General features: G+C 42.3%; 1 protein-coding gene across 2 annotated transcripts in view; it reads left to right on the forward strand.

Annotated features, from left to right (window-relative positions):
- The first annotated feature begins 7,850 nt into the window (after positions 1-7,850).
- GABRR1 (gamma-aminobutyric acid type A receptor rho1 subunit) overlaps positions 7,851-23,511 on the forward strand; it is a 34,714-nt gene continuing 19,053 nt past the window's right edge. For both annotated transcript variants that reach the window (XM_040698127.2, XM_040698128.2), the window contains exons 1-2: positions 7,851-8,114; positions 20,512-20,565. In XM_040698127.2, coding sequence (XP_040554061.1) covers positions 7,993-8,114; positions 20,512-20,565 — 176 coding nt within the window. In that variant the 5' untranslated portion in view covers positions 7,851-7,992. The remainder of the gene's footprint in view (positions 8,115-20,511; positions 20,566-23,511) is intronic.

Raw genomic sequence — 23,511 nt, forward strand, 5'->3', positions numbered from 1 at the left:
TTTCTGTGCTACATACTTCTCTGTTGATTCCTGCACACTTGCAGTCTCTTGGCATAAAACAAGGCCTCTTATTAACATTTTATTTCAATTAATTATTCCAATCAGACTAATGTTTTCCTAATTACAGTCTTCTATCTTCCCACGTTACACCATATGTTATCTGCAGACAAAGAGTCACAGGAGCAGAGGCTAAGTTATAGCTGGCATAAAAATTTTTGACAGGAAATTAATTGGTTGAGAAAATGGTCTAAAATAAATCCAGTTTTCCTATGTAAATCTGGAGAAGAAAGTAGTGGCACTGCAATGGGGTTACACTTCCTGGCAATTGAATGAAGAGAGACAGGGTGGGGAATGCCTACTGGGACATTTCTGTTTTGTTGTGGTTCTGAAGACCAAGAGCAACTGCAAGTAGAGTGTGGGCAGGAGGCAGTAACCATCACCAGCTGTGGCAGTGAAGCTGTGTCAGATGAGTCTATCTGTGCAATTTGATATCCATCTTTGATAACCCATCTGGCAGCTTGTAGAACGTGTCCATAGACATCACAATGGTGTGTTAAAGATTTGTGGTGCCAGTTTGATGTTGCCTTCCTATTTATGCAGGGCTGGCATGTTTCAGTGCAGTTGACAATATCTTATCAGGTTTTGTGTCTGTGTGTTTATGTAGTTCTGTTGCTTGGGGTTTTCTTGTTTTCTTGGGTGGGCGGCATCAGTGTTATGGTGATGAAAATGGATTGCAGAGAAGAAGGAGCCAAGTGGTAATTTTCCAAATGACTGTATAATTCACAGAGCTTCAGTACATCTAAGCAACAGACTAATGTCGTTTCAGCACAGAAATTCAAGTGATATTACAATTAGAGCTGCCCAGATCTGCAGTCATATTCTAACGTTAGTGCAAGACCATGAGATATCTCAGAACTGTCTGGTTGATGGGTCTGTCAGATGGCCACCTGTGAACGTGAGTAATTCCAAGAAGATGGGGATCTCAAGGCAAGTCCTCTTGAGATTGAATGTTTAGGCAGAAACTTTACAGTGACTGAGGAAAAGACATGCAGAGATCTTAGGAAAAAGAAGCCATATTGAAGTAGCCAGGAACATGTGAGGGTCAGGGCTAGTGGACATGGTGGTGATGGGTTGATGGTTGGACGAGATGATCCTAGTGGTGTTTTCCAACCCCAGTGATTCTCTGATTCTATATGAAAAGGTGGTGGCTTTGATGAAAATGGACCTGAGAGCTGGTTTACAAAGTCAGCGTTCCTGGGCACAGGCAGAACTGAATGCATTACCTCAAAATACCAAACAGGAGTCCTGCAAGGAGAAAGTCTGTGCGGGTAGTGTGTCCTGCTGAAGCCATCTTCAGGTCATATGAGTATTCTTGACGAAGCATTTGCAGAGAATTTACCTAGTGATGTTCTGCATAAAACAACAGAAAAAAAATACATTTTGTGGCTTTTGGCTGAGTAGTTGTGCAGTAGGGTGTAGACAAAAGACACCATTATTTACTGGACCTTTTCTTGTGTAATTCCACCTGCCCCTTGTTTGTGATCTTCCAGTTTTTCTGAGCTGCTTTCTGTTACTGTAGGCTTAATCAGAAAGCAGTCTGTGTTGTATTCGTTGGTAAGAACAGAACAGGATAAAGAACCAGACTCTTTGGAGAGATACTTTCTTCTCCTGATGAAGGTTTTCCATTTACAGCCACATTCAATACACATTTTTAATCCAGTTTTTAAATGTTTTCATTATTTTGTGAATAATGTAATATTGATACTGTATTACTGTTGTTCTTTAATCAAAATGCCATACGGTGCAACATCAAATGCCTTACAGAATCACATTGCATAGCTTCATTTTCCCCAGCAAACACATTTGAAATTAATTGAAAAACGGACTAGCTTGGAAAGATCTATTTTCTTTTAAGCCATGCTAATTGACGTTAATTAAATTGCCCTCTAACTCTTTATTGAGTATCATATCAGCCTTTCTAATATTTTGCCTGGGATCAGTGTCATGCTGAGGGCTGTAATTACTCTGGTTGTTCGTTTAATCCCCTCTGAATATTGGCAGAACAATTCTCCTATTAAGCATCTCTCTGAACTGCTGCTGATGGTTCTGCTACCGTTACTCACAGCTCCATTAGGATTAGCCTTGAGATGGCCCTGTTAGGGCTCCATGCCTGCGTTATGAGGGCTTCCGACTCTTCACCCTTCTTATTTCTTCCATTTTGTTGCTGTCTTTTTAAAGGCACTTTGAATTATTTCTTCAGGGGCACTGAGTTTATTACTGATGAAATTTCTGATGGGAGTAGTGCAGATGGACTGTGGAAAGAGCAGAGGAACCCGAGAAACCCTTCCTATCTAGAAACATATCTATTGCAAAAGAAAAATGAATGATGTGGGCTGGACAATGAGAACTGGGGACCACGGTAATCAGAGCAAAATCAATCCCTACCCAGGGGATGAGGATGCACGAGGAATGCGGGGGGAACCCTCAACACCCACAGCATCTCCTCTCTGCCTCCTCCTACTACATCTGCTAGCAGCACACATAAACATCTTCCAGCAGTTTGTGTTAAGCAACAAAGTGCAGATTTCAATTTTTTTCAACGGAGTGCCTTGCAGCTGCTCGGGGTAAAGCATCTTTTTTTTTTTTTTTTTTTTTCTACAACACGTTTTTATCTTTTGTGTACCTTTCTCTTTTTACAGCGTCTTTCCCCAGTTCTAGCAGCAGAATCTCCATGCGAAAGCCCCGGTGCCACTGCCGAGCGCTCACAAAGCCTCTAATCCAGCTAGCACAGCTCCGGGAAATTGCAGGACTGGCTGAAACAAAAGGGCACGGCTCAGCACGCAACGCACATAATCTCTCAGACAGAGCGTAGGACTACATAAAGACGCTCGTGAACCCTCAGAGGTCTCCCTGGGCGCAATATCACGTCGTGCAGGGAGAAAAGAAGCGTTGGGTGGACAAAAATATCCCCGAGCAAAGAGTCGTAGTGAAAGCAGAGCGGTGTGGAGGGCTGCCTCGTTGTGGTGCTGTAGCATCGTTGTTCATTCCAGCAATGAGGGACAACAGCCAAAGGCATTAGTCTCAAAGCACTGCAATTCACTCAAGCACATTGTTTGCTGTGGCCTTTCAGGTTTCTGCCCAGTGCAAGCTTGGCCCATTTCCCTTTCTTTTTATACAGCGCACAATCCATTTAGGGATTTATAAAGGCTTAGAGGCACATGTACAGTGCCTTACCTCTATCTGGTTTTCATTCTGTGATAAGAATGCCTGGGGTCATGGGTTCGTTGGCACTCCTCTCCTCCCTGCCATTCATGTTGCACTGAAATCTAATTATTCATTAATGTTTACGATTTCTTGTGGTTCATCAGCATCCTCCTCACTATCTGCAGAAATCCCAGTGCTGGCTACGAGGAATGTGTGAGCCCAGCAAGGACTGCAAGAGGGACCAGAGGCAGGGGCATAAAGACAAACATGATAATAAAGTGCCAAAGCTATTTATGGTGAAATCTTTGCCCTCTGTGAACAGTGGCACGATTTCCACCATGTTGAACTCTTATTCTGGCTCATTTGCTGATCTCTAACACTGAGAAGTGAAATCTTCCACCACAGTGATGTTGTCCAAATTTTATTCAGTGTCTGTGATAACAGTTTCCTTAGAGACGGTCTTGTATCCAACAAATACAAAGAATCCAGCTGACATATCTCAGTGAGCACGTTTGTTCTGTAAGCAACCCGAAGAACAGAAGTATGCTTGTTATGTAATGTATGTAATGAAGTAATGGCTTCAGAAATGCCACTAACTTCATATTTAGCCTAATTTTTAGTCTCTGACAACATCCATAACCAAATCCGCTAAACATTACTCTGGCAGCGTGCCCTGGAGACACAGAGAGCCATTTCTGAAAGAACCAGAGCTGCATAGGATAAACAACTTCCCAGAAGTCAAACAGCATCACATCAATCATGCAGGTGCCTTTGTGCTCCTCCAGCTACTACAAACATGAATCACAGCAGAGATGCAATGACACATTCATCCATATTTGCATCAAAAGCTTTTGGACAAAGGCAAGGAACCATTAGGAAGAGGTTAGAAAATGTAAACGCTATGGAGTCTTTTATGTGTGGTTGTTGCAGGCTGATCCAGGGATATTTTACACTCTGTATACTGTATATTGGTGTGCCGTTTTAAGCCTTATGTAACTAACTGGAGAAGGCCAAGTTTGTGATTTGTGTAGAGTTGTCATCATGTCGGACGCTTACATTGCACTTCTGGCTTCCTGTGATGGCTGGTGGCTTGCAGGGCTGCTCTTCAGACTGGATTTCTACTCCTGCCAAGGTCAGGATCTCAGTATATAGCTGAGTCAGTTTGCTCTTGTTCTTTGCTCTTGTTTTGAGAGTAGTTTGGTTACAAACAGAATCAGGCAAATAGTTGCCTTTTCTTTTGTCAAATGAAAAAAAAACTTTTTTTTTTCCCCCCCTCAAAATGTGTTTATCTTACAAACTGACTCAAACTAGAATAATGTGGTTGGGTCAAGCAGAATGAACTATTTACTTCTTGGATGTTTCTCATCATCATTTGTGAGTGAAAAAAAAACAACAAGAAGTGTTGGATTCGACTCCTGAGCAGCCTGGTAAACATGTGTAACTAAGCCAGAGTGCAAGGTCCTCCTGAACTCCTCTGAGGATCAAAGAGACAAAGCTCCTGAGCAGAGGCGACAGTGCCAGTCAGGTGGTGTCAAGCAGGTCTCCAAGCTCAGCAGGAGCTGAGGGCTGCATCCCAATGGAGGTCATGCCTCCATGCATGGAGTGGATGCAGGGGGCTACCCTTCCCCTGGTCCAAGACTGGACTCACAAGGCAGCACAGGAAACTGTTCTGGAGGCAGTGAGAAGAATAGAAATGGTACATTTTCCGCTGTGTTGTCCTTCTGTCCTGGCTCAGTGTTCAGACCCTTTGGCAGAAACATGAGCGCAAGGAAAAGGAAGCAGAGTACAGCCATATAAGGTCATGAGCACGCACTGATGCCAGCAGACATGGAGCTGGACTTAGGACAACCCAGGGCTGGAGTGAATAGGAATCAACACAGAGAATTCAGGTATTCATTTCTGCTTCAGCAGTGCTCTACATTTTTTTTTTTACCTTCCCTGTTCAGTTTCATTTCATTCAGTTGCCTGAGATTTACTTTTTTTTTTAATCGTAGATTAGCATTTGCATTCAGCTCCTACTCTAACCCAGATAAATCTGGTATCCGACTTCAAGCACACGAGTATTCCAGGAAAGATGCCTTCAGCCGTTAAAAGGAAATAAATCATCTTTCCTATTACGAAGCTCGACATCACTCACTTGTCTTCATCTCAATAGTCCATTCTTCTTCATTTGCTCCTGGATGTGGCTATAGACTGAATGTCTACAAAGGATTTGGCATAAACATTTCACATTCTCCCCTGCCTGTAGAACTGGTACCACAGTAATCAAAGGCAAAGGTATTGCAGCTTTCTACTGACATTCTAAAATTTGCTTTGAGATTTTCCACTGAATATTGTCAGATACAGGTAAAAGGTTAGAACGTATGCTGCTACTGGGAATCTAGAATGAAGGGGATATGTTTAATTTTATATTTGTGAACAGTCACTTGATGGGTGAACCAGAATAAGTGCTGTGGGCTTATCAAACCAAGTGAAATTAAACAGTGGTTCACATTTACAGTGTTTCACTTTGGATCCCTAGGAAACGCTTCCCTTCCCAAACATATCAGTCGAAAAACTTAAATAATAAATTCACTTGAGGAAACTGCAGTCGTCTCACAGTCAGTCTACAAGCTGCAAAACAAGACTGATCTGTTGAAAATGCTGTTCATTGCAAACTATTCCTTCTTTTCTTGTTCAGTATCCACAGGCTCTATGCACTAAATGAAAATATTGCTGAATTTTTAGTCTCCTGTTTGTCTCACGGAGAAAGTAGGCAAAGTTAACTCTCCATCTCCTCAAGCTCGAGGCTGAGCAAAATTTAAGGATAATATTTAGAAAATATTTTGTTTGAACCCAGTTTTGGGCCTTCATGATATCTTCTAGAAAATTCCCTCAGTTCATCAGAGGATACTTCTCTTACGTGTATCAAGAGACCTCAGCTTTTCCTGGGAAGCTGAGTGGATTCATGGTTGTTCATTGCGTGTGAATCTTCAGTGCTCCCACGAAGCTTTCCTGCGAATTAGAAAGGGAATAGCACTTTAATAAAATCAGAGAATCAGAGAATCATAGAGCCATAGAATCATAGAATGGTTTGGGTTGAAAGGAATCACGTAGTTCCAACCCCCTGCTATAGGCAGGGACACCTCCCTCTAGACCAGGTTGCTCAAAGTGCCATCCAACCTGGCCTTAAATGCCTCCACGCTGGGGGCATCCACAACCTCGCTGGGCAACCTGATCCAGTGCATTAAGAAGTCACAAAAATTTACTCCAAAGAGAAGAGAAACTTTATACAGTTTATTGTAAAGTCTGAGAAGTGATTAGAGAAGTGATTGATTAGAGCATACCTAATATCATTAGGTGAAAAGAGCAGCCATTAAGGTACCTTTTATCCCCATTGAGAAGGATAAATGAATCAGTGGAAACTGAAAACAGATAGTTTTTGAAGATAAGATGGGTACAACTTGTTTGAACAGCACCAGCGATGAACTTTTTAAGCAAACTAGTGGTGACTGATTCCTCATCTCTTGAAGCCTGGATGACTTTGTGAAGGCACAGCTTTAGCCCAGCAAATCATTAAACTGAATCTTAGTTGACGGAATGAAATTTCAGAGGTTTTTGAGGTGTTGATTCTGTGGATTCCATGGTGGTGTAAATGCTCACTCAAGATAATAAAGCTATGGCAGCTTAGGCAAGGTAGAAGTCTGCTCCCAAGGGTTTTTGGAAAGGGCTTCCTTGAAAAGAGGTGGATGACTTAACAAGTTGCTCTAAAATAGAAACTCATGGGTAACAGGCAGAGGAAGTGCCTTGTAAGCAAAGGGGTGGATAGGACAAGGTTGTCCTTCCTCTCCGTGTGATAGGAGCAATCGCCATGAACATTCTGACAAGGTGATTGTGAAGCCTTGCGGGAAGATGCAGAGTAGAAGGATAGTAAACATGAAACCATGAGCAATACAGCATGAGAGGGAGCTCCAAATGTGGCTGGCTCAACCGTGTGTTTCTGCCCATGATATTTTCAGGAGCAAGAATAGGAATTTTGTTAGCCCCATGAGACCCAGCACAGCAGCCCTCTGACCTCTTCCGTGGCTCTAGCATAACGCTGCTCTTCAATAGGATCCTTCCAAACAGCCCTGTGTTCATGCTGCCCTTTTGTCCCACTCTGTCCTCAGTGGCACGCTTCCCTGAGACCCTGCCCAGCCGTGAGCTTTGTGACCCACACCTTGAAGGCACTGACCTCTCCAGTCAGACCACCACTGATTGTTAAAGTATTTAGAAAAACACAGAGGATCAAAACACTATAATGCAGATCCAAGTGGAAATGAAGACTTTTTGCTGCAAACCAATGTGTTTATTAACACTTTTTAATCTACTGAAATACCTGTAACAAATGTTACTAATGTACGGGTAAGTTCAGCAATTAAAAATGACTTATGACACCTGTCTGATCAGTTGCATTACTTGGGTTAACCAGACAGAAATACATATGTGCCACTTATGATAGATACTAAAAAAGGGTTTGATTTAAACCAATTAATAAAATAGCTTGTTTGGACAAAAAATAATTGTTCCCTGAGAATACATGAACACTGCTAGAAAATCCCTGCCATCTGACGTAGAGGGATTTATAGGTTTAGTGGAAATTGCTTTCCCCACTGTCCAGATTAAATACTGCAGGATGATTTTTTGTATGAGTAAACATCCTTCCAATAACGATCAGACCGATAATGTCTTAAAAAGAGAAACAGGATCTACATTTTGGCTTTCTCCTTCTTGTTTGGACTATTTCTGGACACAGAACCTTCAGGTAACATGTTGACTGTCCATAAAATGCATTTTAGCATCTTCCTGCTGTTGTGGGGATGGGTTTTATCCACTGAATGCAGACTCCACCGGCAAGGAAAAGAAATACACGAGGTGTACAAAAAAGGCAGGTGAGTTTCATTTTTTATACATTCAAATAGCTACTGTTTGGGCAAATACAATGTTAAAGATCAAAATATAGTGTCTATCAATTGTTTTGAATTTGCAGACTGTGATCTATCAGTCAAAATATTCTCTTCTGCAGTTTTCGGCAATCAGTAAGTCCTAATGCATTTTCTGTAGTGAAAATCATTGTTTTCTCCTCAAATGCGGGGTTTTGAGGTATCTCGCAGTTTGCAAAGGTGCAGAAAAGAAGCATTTGATTGTATTTATCAGGGTTAAAATGTTGTAGAGTATTTACATGATAGTGGAAAGGAAACTTAGGTGCTTGAGGATTGCTGCATTCACTGAAGATTAAACTGACTGAAGATGTGGATTGAAAAGATTCAGAATTTATTTTCTTCTTCCCATGCTGTTTGTTAATAAAGCTTTTGAGGAAAATAATGTGCAAACCTCAAGAATGTGGTCAGTTATCAAAGGAAACAGAAAGAGCATTCAGGGTATTGAGTGAAGTTACACCAAATGAATGAAAATATTCAGTTTATTCTTGCCTTCCCTCTCTCCCTATTTCAGAAAGGAGATGTATATGATGTTTTTCTCCCACTGTCTTTTACACTGTCATTTTAGGAAGTTTTGAGTTGAGGAAGTATTTGTTTGGTTGGTTTTTTTTTATCCCTACAACTTTGTTTTGATTACTTGCATTCTATCTGGGGAGTATTTGAAGTTTTGTACGAGGATTTTCATACTCAGACACATTACAAGGTATCGCTGGAGGAAAAAAACCTACTTTTTTTCTTTTTGTGTATGTAACTGATGTATTTAGATCACTGTTCAAATGTTGTAAACTTCTGCTTGTGAAAGGCTGAACCTAGGCAATCTCTGCTTTGCTCTGATCACTGTTTCTGTTCTTTAATGACTCCAATTTGCCATCAGTACTGTACAGTGCAAGGGGATAGAAATGCAGGAGTGCCACACTCGTGAGGAATTCAAGCCATTCCTGTTAGCTTTCAGGAAAAAAAATAATTGAAAAGTGGAAGGGAGGAAAGCGTAGTGCCTTTTTATTTTCCAGTGTTCCTTTCTGCCACTGCTTAGGAAAACAAGGCAGAGCAACTGCAGTGTCACGGTGGTATGTGAGGGTCCCTGAGCCATCTTATACACAGGAAATGGCTTTAAGCATTGGTGCCACCTTTGTGGAGGTACAACTGGCAAAATGGGTGCTCTGCTCATGGTCAGCCCCCAGGAATGCACCGCCAGAGTCCCTGTCTGTGGGGAATCTCAAAACCTCTGTTCTCCTTGAGGGTTCATGCAGTAACGGTGGAGGTGGTATGCTGACTGTAGCAAAAGGAAGGCATGAGAAGCAAGGTGCTTCAGTTTGAACCAAGAAGCAGCCAGCAGGGAGGAGTGTGTATACCCAGCCATGTTCTTGTCCAGCATCTTCAGCACCAGCTCCTACTGCACCAAGCACAGCAGCAGTGGTATGATTAAGTAGCAGTGTACCAGATCACAGCAGAAGCGTTAAAATTGCATTAAAATGGAAAAATAAATACGTATTCAGTTAACATAGGAGTGGCCCTTTTACCCACACTGGGTTTGTGTGGTATAATTGTGCCAGCACAAGCCTCTCAGGCTGCCCTGAGGTGTTGCAGCTCCCAAGCCGAGCCCACCGCCCTCACAGCACTCCCACAGTGGCCCAGGAGCCATTTCTGGCCTACTTCTGCCTCAGCAGAGCAGTGCTGATGCTGAGGAGGGCTGGCGGGGACAGGAGAGCAGCACTGGTTCACTGTCCATCAGCAACCCAGTATGGTGCTCGCCTTCCTAATATGAGATAGGCCATGCAAGACCAATGGTCTAACAGCCTTATCATGTACTTCAGCTTTCATCTGTTTTCTCCTATTCTTTGCTCTCCTATTCTCTGGTCTCTTTTCCATCCAGGTATTTGTAGGTGTATCAAACCCACTCTTCATTTCCTCTTAGATATATTCAGATCAAGCTGCTTAAATTTCTCAGCGTAGGATGTTTCCCACACCTTGGCTCTGTCCCCTCACACCTTTCCAGGGAGACAGCAGGACTGGGTGCAGTATTTGTATGTAGATGTTGTTACTCCTGTTGACCTCCTGCAGTGGAGATCATGAACTTGACATGACTGGGCACCCAGGTGTATCAGGACACAAGCCCTTGTCTAGAGGTACAGCTAGTCCTGTTGTCACATGCAGGATCCAATATGTTAAAATGCTGGTCATACGAGACTGTTCTGAAGTAGGTATTGTTCCTTTGCATTTCAAAATCAGTGCCTTTTCCCATCAATAGAGCCTGGGAGAAATTCAGAGTGCAGAAGGACCCTGTATAAGATCAGAAGAAACTTGTGAAGATTGCTCCTGACCATTTAGATGGTTTAGATTTGGTCAATGACTCTGCTTCCCCTTCCCTCAAGAATCAGGCCTCAAGCTGTTACAGCAATTTACTTCATTGCTCCTTTTCAAGCACTGATATTTCTTGCTCCACAAGGCTTGAGGCACCAGGATGGAAATCTACTGCAGCTTTTGCCTTCTGAAGAGGCTCACTGGAGTCTGATGGAGCAAATCAATCTGAAGTGGAAAAGGCAAGCTCCACATGACCACAAAGCCCTCAGACTGGCTTAGTTTGCACCCACGGCCATTCTAGCTTCCATAAGTCATTTAGAGACATGCAGCCTTCCACTTGCCCACCTGCCAGAGCTCAGCACTAGCCACCAGTGCTGGCAGGCAGAGTGGGCATCTGCTGTAGATACCTGCCACCTTGAGTGTGCTGCCAGTTTCCTGCTGTCCTTGCGAGACATGTCCAGCTCTACTCCTGACTCTCATGTGCAGGTGACGGAGGAAATATGCACTTTTGGCTTGTCTATTTGGATGGTGACGTTCTGCAGGTGTTAACTTCCTCCAAAGAGACTCTCTTGCTCTAAACTGTAATTTCAAATAAAACCTCACAATTATGTCAACAGTTGTCAGCCCCAAGGCTTGTCCTTTCATCTACTCAAATCCATCTGATCCCACAGTCTTTGTTCTCCTGCTGCTAGGGTGAATGGTGTGAATTTGGGCTGCAGTGTCAGACATTGTCTTTGTCACAGTTTTTGTCACTGCAGGTACCCCAAAGCAGCCATTCCAGCATGAGGCAGGGCAGCCTTGAAGAAGGATGAGCAGACAGTCATGGTCCTTTGGGGACCTGGTTTGCAAGAGAAGAATTTTGCAGAAGGTTCCTAATAATTCCTGAGATAAAATTGATGATTCTTTGAGACACAAGACAAAGTATGACAATTAAATAGCAAATAAACATAGGTTGAAGCATATACACACAGTGAAAGAAGCAGTCTAGAAAGTGTTATTGTATGAAACTTTCTACAGAGGCTCTCAACATTGTAATTCATAGTCAAAATATCTGTATGCAAGTCAAAGACTCAACTACTGATTTCTGTTTATCTCCAGGACAAATCACCTCAAAGGAATTTCTCTTTAAAGAGTAGCAAAATAAAAATAAATCCTTTCGCATCTTGCAGACCTGCTCACAGTTTGCAGTCAACCATGTGCAAATCCTGTAGAGTTTGCAAAGCTAAATTCATTCCTGCAACATTCACAGTGCCAAAACTCCTACGGATCCACGCTGCGACCTTCAGTGCCAGCACAGGGGCTGTTTACTGTGTTCCCAACTGCTCGGGCTCTTGGAGAGCCACCAGGTTGAGTGGGGTCACCAGAACAGTTGTCTAAAGGCAACAAAATCATTGTGCCAACAAAATGGCCAAAGCCTGCATTGCTAATTAGACTTGCAGAATCTGCTAGAGAGGATGAGCAAAAGGAAAAGAACTGGCCTGGAGCTGAGCCCAGGTTGCTCTGCTAGAGCTAACTGCTGGGGGAAAAAAATCTCTTTTAACACTAAAATCTCCCTGGACAGCATTATAGCCACCTTTTAGACAAGAAACTCTCAGCGGGAGAGATTTCACTGTACAAGATCTACAGCTTGTGTTTGTTTAATCTCAGCTGAGAGATTTGTTTCATGTTTTCAGTCTTGCCCCTACCTTTCCTTGTCTATGTTATAATAATTCTGTCTCACTGCAGTCTCCAAATAGTAACTCTCTGCTCCTCTCAATCTTCATGTCCATATCTGTCAGTAAAGGCTATCTTTTACAGCAGTTTGTTGATACTCTCTACAACACACCCTCTCAGGGTCACCCTCATGGCCAGGGATTTTTCTCTCTATGGCACTTTCAAATGTTACTACCATGAGTGACACTCCTCTCATGTGATGGGAGCCACCCTACTTCATTATGGCCATGGTTCCTTCCCAGTCGTTTATCAAAGGCTCAGCATCCTTCTGAACATTTGCTAAATTACATTGCCTTGTTTGTTTTTTTGAACAGGGCTTCTGTGTTACTGGCTCCTGCCTTCATGGCATCCAAAGGTTTGATTTGGACTCATAAATTCACCCACGAGCCCTAACAGAATATCTTCCTTTACTTCCCAGCGGTCCTTAAGCTGTTCTCTTGTCCTAGAGTTTTGTTGTTGTATCTTATCTTCAGAATTGATTCCGAAAGCATTTATTTGCATGAACAAATCTTACTAATGCAAGCTGTCTTCAGATAGATCTTCGGAGTACGCAATAAGCCTGTGAAATGCCCATGAAAGCCATGTCAATGTGAGCACATTACCAGGAGCAATCCAGATCCAGTGGGGTGCTGAGCACCTGCAGCTCCCAAAGCACTGCGTGTTCAGGTCAGCAGTCTGTGCTGTGCCTGGCACCAAAGGCACTGCAGCGAGAGACCCAGAATGGGCTCCAGGCCAGTGCAATGGAAGTTTCTCCATCTCCCAGCTGGAAACCTGCCTTTATCTCTCCTGTTTTCAGCTTCAACTCCTAAACTCACCATGCATCCTTCCTCCTCTCTTCCAGCTTGCTCTTTCTGGTTTTTTTACCCCTGACTTCTTCAGCTTCCTCTTCACCTACCTCATCTATTCACCCCAAGACATATCAATTTTCCCTGTAACACAGCTTTGCCAAGTTTTTTGTCTGCTGCTTTTATCCATTATTATTCTGTAATTTTCTTCTCTCCTTTGCGGCTGCTGCCTGTTTTTCCTCTTCTTCCACTTGCCAGAAATCCCTTTCCTCTGTCCAACAGCACTCATTTTCTTTGTTATATGTTTTCTGTTTCTTCATTTTTTTCTTTGCTATTCCTCTAATTTTTCCTTTCCATCTTTGTTGCTCTTTCAAGTAACTTCAATCCCACAAGGCATTTTTTCTTGGAAATTTTATGTGTTTTTCTCAAATCCCAGCTGAAGGAGTCCTCTCTCTGCTCATCGCTGCAAATGATCCTTCTCTGGAAATGGTATTTTCTACTCTCATCTTTATCACCCACCTCCTTTCATCCTTCCTAGAGCTTATTTTGGGTCTACACCCCACATTACTCTCTATCTTTTCAGGTGATTTGTGTTAGAAAATTGACTCTACTGATATTTCTGTAGCTACATTCATAGGCATGTACTGTGCCACTTTACTAAGCCACTGATGACAAAATCTGCAGTGTTACCACCACATAATTTGCTCAGGATCAGCAGCTCTATTGTCCTCTATTACCCCAATGTGTTTTATAAGGTGGTGTGAGGAGACATAACAGGCACTAAAAACATTTGCAGCCGAGCGTAAGACAAAACAAAACCATCGAACCAACCCAGAGATACCAGGTAGTTTCCTCCCTCCTGACTTCATATAAATTGTTCAATTTTCTGATTCAAGCATTGGATTCACACCTCAAATGATCCTTCTGGTCCTTTTTCTATAAATGCCCAGCCACCTTTCAAACTCACTTGTATTTTTAGCATCTTCAGCTTTTGGTGAGAGTGAATTTCACAGAGACATGCTGTGTTTCTGCACTTCCTTTCAAATTTCCTCTTGTTATGTATTGTGTAAAGCTTTGAGCAAGAAACTCCTGTTCGCCTTCACCATGTCACCCCTGATGTTATAAAGCATACTTGTCTGTTACATCCCTCCCCATTTGGAGAGCCCTGCAAGGCTGCCTGGAAGCCCTCCCCACCAATTTATTCAATGTATTGAATTTTATTCGATTTACTGAGTAACATAGATCTGACTGTAGATTCCCAGGAGACTGTAATGACCACCTTTCTTCATTGTAAAAACTCTCCATTATTCCTTTTTTTTTTTTCTGTTGTAGCCATTTACATGTCATTTACATGCCAGTCTCTGGAAAAAGAGCTCCAAGTGGAATCTGAGAAGTTACAGATTTCTCCACTGGACATATCACCTACAAATACAATACAAATCAGCAGTAATAGACAGCAGGTAAATAGTATAAATTGACAAAGATTGAGGGTGTTGAAGGATGTTACACTCCATAAATATATTAGAGTTCTCAAGAAGTGAACGAACTTGCAGATAAAGGTGATTGAGATGACACTGTACACCTGAGTTTCCAGAAGCCCGCTGACAGGTCCTTCCCAAAGGCTGGCTCTACTTGGAGATCTTTTTCCAAAGAAGAGTAAAGTTGTCAACTTATATCCTATGGTATCAAGGATAATTTTAACAATGTTTTAGCATATTCTTTCTTACTTTCTTTTGGGTGAGAGCCTGTAGTCTTCCTACTGTCCCGTCCACGAGATCTGTCTCTGATTCTGTGCAAATATAAATATTTCTTAACATTGATCCAAAAGTGGAATTATTACCACCATGTATTTTTTGTAGTGCAAACAAATCCCTTAACTGCTGATGTTTTATTGTCCTGTTTTATTGCCTTTCTCATTCTCGTAAATAAGGAATTAAGACAAGTGTAGTAGTGCTAATTAGTTAGTTATTCCTTGATCTGCATTTGTACAATTGTTTTTCTGTATTTCACAGTTCTTTATATTCTCTTTTACTGACATTCATCTTATAAATACCGGTTCATACCTGCAGTGTGCTGGGGCTCCATTGAATTCTGATCCTAAATCCCAAAGTGTCTGTATTCCTTTTTATCATGCTGTCACGCACAAGACTTACAGTTCTGTCGTCTGCATTATTATTGAAAATATTGACTAGTACTTCCCTGGATGAAATACATGAGATGTCATTTTAAATTCCTCTGCAATTTGACAGCAAAGTAATGGCCATTGCCCTAACCATTGTCTTCCAACTATGCTCAGTCACACTCTCATCTAAACCTTAGTCTCTAGTTAAGTAATGAAATTTTAAAAACCTCACTCAAATCTATTTTTCCTCCTGCTTACACTAAGGCACCCAGTTACACCATCAGAAGGACATCAGACCATTTGACGTCAGTATATACAAAGATTCACATTGAATGATCTTTATAGTCTCGTTATCCCCAGAGGGATGCACAAACAGATCATGAATTTGTCCCAGTTTGTTTCCAAATGTCAAAACTTCAACATCCTTATTTTCCTCCCTGCTTAAAACTGGGTTTGGTGTTTGCCTTCCCCCCTCTCTCAGAGGAATCTGTGTGGAGTGCTTGGTGGTACCTGCTAATGGCTTGGAGACTGTACTGGCTGATACTCATGGTACTTCTGAGGATGTGCCATCGGCCTCAGTTGGTTTAAATACCTCTAGCTTACCTACATGCCATTCCCTGATCTACACTGTGCTGCCAGATGCTCACAAGTCAGTGTTTCTTCAAAAAACCCAACAAATGCACATCCACTGGGTGCAGTTTTTGCCACACAAGGGAAATGTTATTTTTGCCACTTCAGGCACAGAGCCAAGACTTCAGTTGACATGACACTTTTCTGAATAATCAGTAAGTTTCTTCGTTATTTTTTACTTTTGCAAACACTCATGACCAGCCAAAGAACAAAGGAAGCGCAGAACTTAAGGGGTGTTTCTGCATCTTCTGCCTTAGGATATTTTGAATTCTACAGTTTATCTGTATTCCAATAATACTGGATTAAAACGTCACTCTCACTGAATTTTCTATATCATTCAAAAATAAGATGGCTTTGAATCCCACTGCTTCTCAGACTTCGTGGTGTGAATACAAAAACAGCTCTCCCTATTTCTTTTCAAAGTTGTAACCACCCACAACAGCAAGGGTGATATTTCTACACCAGCTTTAAACCTACTAACCAGGACACAAGACCCAACATAATTACAAGCAAGCAAGAGCAGCCAGATGCCAAGATAAAATACATTCTGTGATTAACTTCCCTCAGTTTTCAGTTGCTTTACTACAGCTCACAACTGGTCATTCTCCCAGTTTAAGCACAAATTAGTGTGCTTCCATTCACATTGTCCCTGGAAATTGGTATTTCATACAGTGTATCTCATCTCTTGCAGTGTATGCCACTGGATTCTTATTCAGTCCATATTTTATACAGCTACCTCCTGTTGCAAGTTTGCCTTTTCCTCCCCAAAGGTACTGGTTGTGCTTTCTCTTGGTTTAGCTACATTGCTTTTCTTCCTTTCCCAGAGCACTTCTTTGGGCTCTGAACTGCCTCCCAGTCTTCCCCCAGGCCTGCCGTACCACCTGCCCACCAGCAACTCCTGCCTGCTGTACAGGTTTGAATTCATTTGCAAGTCAAAGGCATATTACAGGAGAACTTCATGCGATAGTCCTTCCTCCTAAACCACTTTCATTCCTTTGGGACACAGCAACACCCAAAAGATTGATCAACCCAGAGAGGACCATGCTGGGCAGTGCATCTCCATGGCCAGGCAGCACCTCCACCCAGCACCGCTCTGTGGTGAGGGGACACCCCTACTTACATAGGAGTAAATGCCACAGTAAAACAAATGCTACAGCCACTTGACAGCTCCTATGATTATTCAAGGCACAGGGAGATTTCCAAGCTTTCTCTTGGTTCTGTAACAGAAGTGGAAATTGCTCCCACACCTTGGGCTAGCAGCCCAGTCACTGGCAGCCTTCCTCTCTGCATCTCCATAATATATTTCTTCAATTTACCTTCACTTTTTCCTTGCTTTTTCCTGAAGAAAAACTGTGTTTTGATTTAATTCCTCAAGGAAGAAATATCCTCAGATCCTAATAAGGTTATCCTAAGAGTGCAAAATTGATCACTGTCTGCTAGAGGTATATTGCCTTCTGTAGAGAAAATACAGTATGATTTAAAGATAGGAAATTTGTCCTTCGTAAGTAATTACAAACCAGAATGCTAGGATATGTAGTGACTTCTCTCAAAATTGTGGATGCCTTCAAAAGCTCTCATTTATAGGATGAAGAATATTGAGGGTAGTATGGTGCACAGTGTGAACCTGGCACTCCTCTGGCACACATGCTTTGAAGCACAGCATTCGGAAATGCTTGCTGTGTCCATCAGATGTTGCATTCGGACCATCTCTTCTGAAAACAGACATGGCTATCCCTAACTCTGCAACTCTCTTTGCTTTGTTGCAGGGAATATAAGTGCCATAGTAAATCTCAGGCTTTTTTTTTTTCTTTTAAGTGGTAACTTTGTTTTGCCTTGTGTATATGAAAGAATATACAGCTCTTTTGCTGAATGTTTTCTTCTCTAGAAGTCCTAAGGTTTACTTTCCTAGAGGGGGTACCTGCTGGGATAGTAATGACTTTGGAGGGGCTGCATCACCCAGATGCTACCCAGGGCCTGAGAGCTGCTCAGGCAATGCAAAAAAACTAGGGAGAACTGTGGATAAAACCAGTCTGATCCAGTGATGAGTACTGTTTTTTCATGAAGTGTCTGTGATCTTCAAGAGAGCCATGAAATTTCTTTTGGCACAATAGGAAGAAATATTTTGCTCAGAGGGTGGTGAGGTGCTGGCACAGGTTGCCCAGAGAAGCTATGGATGCTCCATCCCTGGAGGCACTCAAGGCCAGGTTGGATGGGGCCCTCCGCAGCCTGATCCAATGGCTGGCAACCCTGCCCATGGTAGGGGGATTGGAACTAGATGATCTTTAAGGTCTCCTCCAACCTAAGCCATTCTATGGTTTTATGATTATTCAGTATATTTTACCTCTACAGCTATTGATTAGTTTTAAAGACAGCCTATCATCCAAATGAAGGCAGGAGCATTATGGTCATGTTGTGTAGCCATATTGGCAAACAGTTGCACCGAGCAGTGTGTAAGCAATGACTGGACCAAAACTCCCGACTGCAGCTATGTGCTGCAAAAATGCAGGGACAGAGGATGCTCTGGGGAGTGCATAGCACCTTTCAGCTGATTCACAGCGCAAGCAGGCAGGCTAATCGGGTTCAATAACGTAGTTGCTGCTGATCACTAATCCAGCAGAACATTCCCAAAAAGCAGAACAGAAAAGCTATGCACTGAGAAGAAAAAGATAGGGCTTCAAATCACAGTAACGGGGGAATGGCTGGCAATAAGTACACGTTTTTCTGCTAAAGGAGGAGGCAGAAAAGTGAGGCAAGCTTGTTAACCTCAGAGCTGTGACAGGGAAAATGGAATGAGGTTGGTGTTAAGAAGTGAAGGAACTGAACCAAAGCACAAACGAACACAGTGTCCTGCAGTGTCTGGAGCATGGTGAGCTTTTCATGCTGGTTTGTAGTATAGAAATAAAGTTTAGTATAGGGTCAGTGGAGAATCACTTGGAAGAGGAACTACATGAGTTTGCCAGGTGCAGAGGATAGGTAGGATTTGGCCACAGATTCTTGATGGCCACTCTTTGAAGGCTTCCTCAGTAGTCAGAATAGGGTCAGAGCCACTATGAAGCCTTAGATCAACTCCATAACAAGGAATGAAGAAAAAGGAAAAAGATGAATCACTTCATCCCTGTTTGAATACCAACATTACAACCAACTAGCAAAGAGTTTACTAGGGCACTTTAAAGTTGTGTAAGTAGGTCAGCTCTTCACCAGAATCTGCTTACACCCAAAACAAGTGATATTACTTCTTATGGCCAGAAATCAAGAAGTGTGCAGCAGTAAGACACAGCAGCAGCAGCCCAAGGATGTATCAAGAAGGTAGAAGTCTCCAAAAAGTGCATTTTGCTGCATTATGTCTGGGTCCAAGCACCAAAGAAGCTGCTTCTTACAACAGTAACGGTGCTATATGGCTCAAAGCTCCCCAATAGGAGAGTCTGCATGTGGATTATTTCCAGCCCTCTTCTACAAAACACAACAGATTACATCAAGAAACCAATCTCACTTGGCAAATGCTTCATTTCAGGGTGATTCACGGTCCTGTGCCCACCACCAGCCTGGCCAATATGGCTATTATCTACAACTCTGTAACAGCAGCAACCTGAATTTTCCTACAGCGTCATTAGTTTTCAGAGTTGCCAGCCTAGGATAAAATCAGCCCACAAAGCCTGACGTTCGGCCTCCATTCACCCCAGGGATGATGGCACTTGGATAGTGACAGTGATTGCAAATGAAGTTTTTCCTCTGCCGGTCTCAAGATTGGGATCTGAACTGTATGTTAATGAGCAAAAAGTCTCATTAGCAGAGTTGAGCAGAGCTAGTGCTTATTTCAGAGATAAGCTAATTTTTTAAACTTTTAATTAAAAATCAGCTGAAAGAATTAAATGTCTAAAATGATATTTTTACTCAAACTAGCACTTACAGTGCTAAAACATCATTTGCTCTAATGATAAAATAAAACAGTGTCCCAACACTAGAAAGGAACAGAGACTCTCTTGAGAGCCAGCTGCAAGAGAATACAAAAACAGGAACACACAATTCTAAAATTTCTTTATTTTTTTCCTGTTGGAATACTTTACAGAGTCTGTCTCCTCATGAAAATATTCAACTGCTTTCGTTGAATGATGCAATGTATAAAAAGAACTGTTTATGCCCAAGTTCTCCTATTCTTTTGTGGCTTTGAGTACATTGTATTTCTATTATTTTTTTTTTGCCAGCGTGTGTACACCTATAAAAGTCTTTCCCTACATAAAAGACTTCCATGCTCTGTTTTGTTAGTTGACAAGCCAGGGTTTGCATCTTTAAAGGGCTTATTGTTGTTTTGTCCCATCAGGACCACTAACATAGCAGGTCCCCTTGCAGAGGATGCCATTGGGTAACCTGCAGGGGGTGTGACATGAAGGGATGGAACCGGGGCCTCCACAGCTCCCTGAGTGGAGCAAAACCCTTTCTGCCAGCAGAAATGACCCAAAGTATTTTCTGTCTAAAACCACCCGCCTCTGCCCTCTGGTCACAGGCATGGGTTGATGGTTGGACTGGATGACCCTATTGGTATTTCTAACCATAACAATTCTATGATTCCTCAGACAGCAACAGGGCTTGTGGGAAGAGCAGCCCTTTTTATCAACCTTCAATGAAAAGATAAAAACAGGTAAGAGCCATTCTCCAGCGCTACAAAAGGCAACGCCACACGATTTCTGCTTTTCCCTCCCAAGCTTGTTTTTCTCCCAGCATTGTTAAACTGTGTAGTGGGAGCTGTGTCTCCTTATGACAGGCTGTTTCAGCTCTCCCTTTTCTTGTTGTCTCCCTGCAGCCGGCCCCAGCGGCAGAGGCGAGAAGCCCACGGCGAGGCGCACAAGCAGGGCAGGTAGGTGAAGGCCCAGCCACCACCTCAGGCTTCCCATGACAGGGCCAGAAGAGCAGGGGGAGCAAAACTGTCCTAAGCATTTAACAACAATCTAGCACAAACGTTCTAAGTAGGATTCATGCCATTAGCAGTGCTGAGTGAGGCTTGAAGGAAGCCAAATTCCCCTTGAAGAGCCATGCTTAGATACCAGGGCCATTTTGCATGGCCCCTTGACTTCACACAGCAGTGCTGCGTGATTTGTGTCAGGTGCGGGGCAGTATTTAGGTCAGGTATAATCCCCTCCACTCAGGGTCACTACTGTGGCCACTGGCCAACATGGCATGGAGCACAGCCATAGTCAGACACTTGGCAGTTTGGAGCTGCTCAGCCAGGCCCTATTGGTGCAGAACTGCAGCATGCCCTGAAAATCTGCTCCCACAGCTGCAGAACCCAGACCTCAGGAGACTTTCAGTGTTGCCTCTGGGGGATGTTTCCTTTCTTAGAAGTGAAAAAAATTGTAAAGTGCATCACTTCATACATGAAAAAGTCCTCCAAATTTCCCCCATCTTAGTCTTAAACTGATCTAGCAGAATCACAACAAATCCAACTGTTTTACGTGAAAGATATTTTGGCTTTCTGTATTTTAGTAAAGAGTATAAAAACAACAACAAAATAATTAAGTTGGAATAATAATAACCTACATTTTATAGCTTTAATCTCCCAGGAGGAAATGTGTTTAAATTTAAACATGCTTTCTGCATGCTTTCTGGTGGAATAGAAGTGTTTTCACCTGTCTATTCTGATTGTATATCTGTCACTCTTCACCAAACTGAAAATAGAAAATTTGAAGGGAAAATAGAAGTTGAAGTGGAAAAAAAAACCAACCCATCAATAACCAATAAAATTAAATCCTCATTCTTTCATCTAAAATAGATGAAAAACTACAGGTTTGACAAGTTTATCCAAAATAAATATCACCGTTCATAATGGTGATTCACCACAACTCAATCCTAAAATATTTTTTCCACTTCATAATTCTACTTCATACTTTTCTGGTTTCATACTTAAATTGGAGTTTTCAGGATTTTAAAATGAGCCACTGTAATGAGGACATGGCCAAAAAGCTAAGATGAGCAAAAGTGACTCCTAGTATCACAGGTATAATTCGAAACTGAGAAGTCGAGTTCAGTGGCAGGAAAAATAAAAAACTCTACGGCCATAAAAAATGGGAATAAAAACTGAAAATGCAAAAAGCCCCCCACTAAAGCCACTCCTGCAAATATAAAAGGAAACTTTTTTTTAAAAAAAAAGCTCTATTAAATTTAGATATGTAGTTCTAAAAAATATCCTCCTTATATTTCAAACGAAACTGTTATAGGAAGCTGGCAAAGGTGACAAAGGACAGAATGGCCATATGATGGAGTCAGGCATCCATGAAATATTTGATATATACTCAAGAGATACATCTAAACCTTAGTAGTAGACAGTAGTATCATGTAAATGAATAACACATCCATTATAAATAGATTAAAGACTCTGGAGTCGGTGTCTCAGAATCTCATTGTATATGGAAGACTATTTCTGAGCAAGCTGTTTAAAACAGAAATGCAAAGAAATCTATTATCATCTGCTGTTATTCAATATTTTGAGTAACAGGATGATAAAACCCACAAAGGAACTGCTAGTGAAGCTTACAAAGAATATAAAGCTTAGTGGGGAGGCAAGTAATTGTAGGATTGGTCAACCATCCCAAACAATGTAGGCCATAGCCCAGTTGGGCAACATGCCAAATACACGTGAGTAAAGACATGGTCATCAGGTATGTGGTCCCAAAGGGTGAGGGATGCACTCTGGAATGAGTAACCCCATGAAATGTATAATGTATAAGTGCACTCAAAAGCAGGGAGAAAGGAACTGTTCTTACCACCTTGTGTGAAATGGAAGGACCAATGTGCAGTCTCTAAAAGCCTAGGAGGGAGAGGGACTTTCCAGTGACCAGATCTCACCCCTAGTAGCTACAAGGACCATATCCCTGCCACAAACGAAAGAAACATTCTCTCCAGCCCTACCTTTAGGAAAGCAGAGCCTTCCTGCTCTGTCAGTTAGAGACATTAATTTTGCCCCTAATTTGATCCTAACCATTCCGTACCATTTGTTCTTAGCTGATGTTGCAGTTTTGTTTGGCCCTTTCACCCTCTGCTGACACACACACACACAGAGAGCTCTGCACCTTCCCTTCCCTTCCCTTCCCTTCCCTTCCCTTCCCTTCCCTTCCCTTCCCTTCCCTTCCCTTCCCTTCCCTTCCCTTCCCTTCCCTTCCCTTCCCTTCCCTTCCCTTCCCTTCCCTTCCCTTCCCTTCCCTTCCCTTCCCTTCCCTTCCCTTCCATCTCCTGGCTCTCCATCACACTGCTCACCCTTCCCTCTGCTTATATGAGTGAAAGTGCTGTTCTGAGCATCAGCAATCAAGACTGATCACAAACGTGTGAGGCTTTGCTAGTGACCTGGTAATAACACTCCACTGTCTCAGCTGGGTATAAACCTTCCCCAAAGCATGTTTGTAATCCCATGGGTCTTTCCATAGCTCAGCATTATGCCCTCTGTCCACTATCCAAATAATTCCCTTTCTCCTATGTCATTGCCTGACAACTGAGGTTCTTAGGCAAATATTGATATTAAACACTTCTGTGTTATTTTCTTGTACCTTATGCCTGCTACTTTATTCCTTTCGTTCACCTATTTCTTTCTGGATGCTGACAAATAGAAAGAACTATAGGAACAATTCAATATTTGGGAAATGAGCTTTTCATCAGGACAGGAAAAATACAGTATAATCACTGTTAGCAGGGAGATTAGAAATTATTTTTGTTAGTAGGCTTCACATTTGTGCACCCACTTTTAGTATAGGAGTGGCTATACTACTAGTATAGTAGTATAGAGAGTGCCATGGGAAGAAGTTGAATTAAACAA

The sequence above is a fragment of the Gallus gallus genome, chromosome 3, assembly GCF_016699485.2.
Source record: "Gallus gallus isolate bGalGal1 chromosome 3, bGalGal1.mat.broiler.GRCg7b, whole genome shotgun sequence".
Classification (NCBI taxonomy): Eukaryota; Metazoa; Chordata; class Aves; order Galliformes; family Phasianidae; genus Gallus; species Gallus gallus.